Raw genomic sequence first — 4,612 nt, forward strand, 5'->3', positions numbered from 1 at the left:
CCTGGAGTAGGGAAGTGGTTTTTAAACAGAATTGGTTCATCACTGCCACCCAGAGTCATTTGGAGAAATGGGAGTTTCCTTTTGCTGTCACAGTGACTGGAGGGCTTAATGTTAGGATTAGGGTGTCTAAATGTCCTGCAGTGCCCAAGAAGGTTCCCATTCCACAAAGAATTGATTCACTTAGAATATCAAAAGCACCCCTTTGAGAAACACTGTTACATCAAATGGGGTTTGGAAGGCTGTCCTGAGAACCTGAACAAAAATTTTAATGTAGTTGCACTGGCAGAGACTGCTGCCTCACAGCACATTTTTAGACTATAGCAGATAAATGCTGTTTGAACTTTACACTTCAACCTGTGTACCCAGTTTTCTTTATTTTAACTTTTTATTATGAAAACTTACATAAAAGGGAGAAAGTAGTATAAGGTGACCACCTGGCCTCAACAGGTTTTACCAATTCTGTTTTATCATCTCTATCACCATCACCCCTTCCTCCTCCAACTGCTGGAATTTTTTAATGTAAATCTCAGACACCCTATCCTTTCAACCATTTCTGCAGTAGTGACTCTCTAACAGATAATTTTCTTTTAAACATCATTATACCCAAAAACAGTTGATGGTAGTTCGTTAATGCTATCTAATGGCCAATCCGTGTGCAGATTTATCACATTGTCTTAGAAATATCTTTTTACAGTTGTATTGTTGTTTTTAACAGTTGGCTTGTTCAAACTTGGATCCAAGCAAGGTTCATACATTTTAATCTGTAATAGTTTCTTCTCTTTCCACCAGCCTGTTTTTCCTTCTGTGTTATTTATTTGTTGAAACTGGGTCATTTTTCCTGTGGAATTTCCATATTCTGGATCTGGCTGATTACGTGTTCCTCTGTCTCTCATATTTTCTACAAACTGTTGGTTAAACTTTTATTTTAGAAGTAGCTGTTCCCATGTATGTTCATTTCTATCAGATCAGAAGCCATGTAATATCTGGTTATCCCACTTCTTGTTATGTTAAGATTGGTTATAGTAATTTGAGCTGTTGTTAGTCTAATCCACCAGTTATAAAGTTCCTCAGCGACCTTTAACCTAATGATTTTAGTAGCCCTTCATGATGGCTGCTTAAATCTAGTATTTCATTAAGGGCTGCAAAATGATGATTTTTCTAATTCTTTTATTCTTAACTTTTGCATTTGTTAGCTGTTTAAGTATAGTCTATGGAGAAAAGCCAGGATAAGTTCTTATTTACTAATTTGCAGAATAACAATAGTATTCTTTGAAGGTGACCAGTGAGGTTTTAGGATTTTGGTTTATTTGCTTGTTTTTATTTTGTTTTGTTTTATTATGAACTTAATGGGATTTTATGTAGTGGATGGTTTTTAGTCTGCTTGGTCATTATTATCATCATCATTTACTTTATATTATGGAAATTTTCAAACATACTAAAGTAGACAGTTGCATTAATGACATGAAACCTCTTGTGTTCATCCTCTAACTTGCAGCAGTGATCTTAACTTCAAGCCAGTCTTGATTTATCTTCATCTGTAACCCTACCCCCACACACACACTTTCCTCTGCCCTCATTTTAGTTTGATGCAAATCCAAGACACTATATCTGTAAATATTTCTGTGTATCTCTGAAAGATAGGGTCTCTTGTTTTCTAATATAATTACAATACCATGATCACATAAAAATAAGCATAAAACAACTATAAAAAGATAGTTTCTTAGTATCGCTAAATACCTAGCTAGTGCTCAAATTTAAAATTATCTAAAATGTGGGGGTTTTTTTTTTAGCCCTTTGGTTGAATCAAAATTCAAATAAGATCCACCAGATATTATTCTATATATTGTGTTGACATGTCTTTGAGTCTTTTTTAATCTGTGGATTTTCTCTACATCTCTCTCTTTCTCTCTCCTTGTAGTTTATTTACTCAAGAGACTGAGTCAGTTGACCATGAGAGATTTCCACATACTGGAATTTGCTAATTATATTTCCTTGGTGTAGTTTAATGTATTTTCTGTAAATTGTAGTGTCAGAGAGAAACAGAGCTGGACACTAAAGGTGGTTAGAAACAGATTTTATTCACTACTGTTGCAGTAGGGAAAAGGGATTTCAGTAAAGAACTGAGCTCAACTCCACATACAACAAGGAGAAGTGGGGATTTATAGCCAAGGAACAGAGTTGAGGGGATCAGTGGATGGAAAGTTACTAAGAGGAGAGAGACATGAAGGGAAGGGGAATTCTTGACAAACTAGCTTACCAGAATTTTTATGAAGACAGGCCTAGATGATCAGAAATAAAGGTGGAGGGGAGGAACTTGAACAGATATCAAGGATGGGAGGATGGTTTAGCAGGATTCTTGGCAATAACCGGGCTAGACAGGCCAATGCCAGGGCCCAAGGAAGAGTCCCGGTGGAAAAAGGGCTCAGAGGAGCCTGTCTAAAGTTTGGTCAAGGAGAGAGTCTGTGTCAGTAAATTTAGAAACTTGATCAGATTTAAGGTGGTTGTTCCTTGGTTCTTTTTTGTTGTTTGTTACTGGAGCGCAAGCCTACTTCACAGCGATGTAGTGTTCTTGCATCAGGAGGTATAATGTCATGTATTTAGGCTGTTTCCAATTCAAATTACAGGATTACCTCTTTAATTTTATATTTCTATTGACTCTTAGTTACTTGATGGCAGAGAACATATTTCATTTTCAGAGTATTTTCTTGCTTACATAGGTGTGGTTGTTTTTTCAAGAAATTTCATGCAATGCTATACTATAAGGTATTTAGAAGGAAGCAAAATCTCTAAAATCACAGTATCCAGAGGCAGTTGCCATCAACTTTGGTAAACATCCTTCCACACCCCTCTCTATGAATGTATTCCATAGAAATAGATGCGAGCACATGGAGACACATGCTGTCACGTAAAAATGTATATGTTTACCTAATGAAACCACAGTATAAAGAATGTGCTTTCCATTCAGTGATATATCAGGGAGATATTTTCTTACCAATGCATTTAAATACACATTATTCAAATAGGTGAATGATATTATAATTTATTTAATCAATTTCCTGCTGTTGGACACTTATTATTTTGAAAGTAACTTCCTTTTAAAAAACAGCACAGCATTAAACATACTGTGTAACTCTCATTTAAAAAAGATTTTTATGGGGCTTCCCTGGTGGCCCAGTGGTTGAGAGTCCACCTGCCGATGCAGGGGACACGGGTTTGTGCCCCGGTCCGGGAAGATCCCACACGCCGCAGAGCAGCTGGGCCCGTGAGCCATGGCCGCTGAGCCTGCGTGTCCGGAGCCTGTGCTCCGCAACGGGAGAGGCCGCAACAGTGAGAGGCCCGCGTACCGCAAAAAAAAAAAAAAAAGATTTTTATGGACATATTATATATCTTTAGCTTGACATTATTGATAAAGAGTTACCTTGATTTTTGGGGGGTATCATCTGTATTTTCTTAGAGGGTTAAAAAAATTGTTAGCAGAATCCATTAATTATTAAATGATAGTAAAGCATAGTCCTGATTCACCGGGTACTGGTCCCTTCTTGCTCTCCACTGTTGCCCTGCCCCCAAACCCCACTCACATAAATAGGAACTGTGTTTTCTTTGCAGTATGCATTGCCTCAGGAACAAAGGTGGCTCTGTTTAATCGACTTCGATCCCAGACAGTTAGTACCAGATACTTGCATGTAGAAGGAGGTAATTTCCATGCCAGTTCTCAGCAGTGGGGAGCATTTTACATTCATCTCTGTGAGTATAAAAATATGCATTTGATTTTTTTTTGTGTGAAATTGTTAAATTCTTTTTACTAATAAGACATACAGATATATTAAGTTTTGTCATTTTTATAAGCAGATTAATAAGTTCTAAAAGATGATAATTTGATCTGTTTCCATTGCACTGCAGTGGATGACGATGAATCAGAAGGAGAAGAATTCACAGTCCGCGATGGATACATCCATTATGGACAAACAGTCAAACTTGTGTGTTCAGTTACTGGCATGGCGCTCCCAAGATTGGTAATGGCCTTAATGACTTCATGACTGTTTCTAATAAATGTTGGTGGCCTTTTCCCTTTTTGGTTGTGTATCTGGATATGTTCACTAGAGGGCACTGTAAAGTTACATTAGGATTTATTTTCTTAACTAATGTAGATACATTATTCATTCTTTGTGGTACCTGCTGCATCCCAACACAGGACCAAGTTTTCAAAAGCATAGAATTTCAAATTTCTTTAAAAATATAAGCATAATTTTTATTATTTTATTCTCCCAAAGGAAGATGGATTTAAAAATTAAATAAAATTGGTATTTCTTACTCTGGTAGAGAGGCATAGTGTTTGGGGCTTTTTAAAACTGTAAAAAACTGCTTTTCTTAGTAGAATGAAGCAAAAGCCCCTCATATACCCTTTGTCACCTTCCCCCTCCTTTTCTGAAGCAGAACACAATTTAGTTATATTAAAGATGGAGGGGGTTTATGAGTAAGTTTGATTCAAGGTCAGGTTGGGGGAGGGGGTTAAGTGAATGGAAGAACTTTTAGTATTACTTGCCTGAATATGCTTTGTATCTCTTTGATGAAGTATTTCATTGGCTGATATTTTCTGGGACTATTTCAGCAG

The 4,612-nt window shown here is 36.8% G+C and overlaps 1 protein-coding gene across 1 annotated transcript in view; it reads left to right on the forward strand.

Annotated features, from left to right (window-relative positions):
- The window catches only part of LOC103077598 (recombining binding protein suppressor of hairless), a 73,179-nt gene that overhangs the window by 60,761 nt on the left and 7,806 nt on the right, over positions 1-4,612 (forward strand). Inside the window, 2 exon segments of the mRNA XM_007472402.1 lie at positions 3,607-3,744; positions 3,901-4,013. Of these exon segments, the coding sequence (XP_007472464.1) occupies positions 3,607-3,744; positions 3,901-4,013 (251 nt within the window).

The sequence above is a fragment of the Lipotes vexillifer genome, unplaced genomic scaffold (genome assembly GCF_000442215.2).
Source record: "Lipotes vexillifer unplaced genomic scaffold, Lipotes_vexillifer_v1.1 scaffold100, whole genome shotgun sequence".
Classification (NCBI taxonomy): domain Eukaryota; kingdom Metazoa; phylum Chordata; class Mammalia; order Artiodactyla; family Lipotidae; genus Lipotes; species Lipotes vexillifer.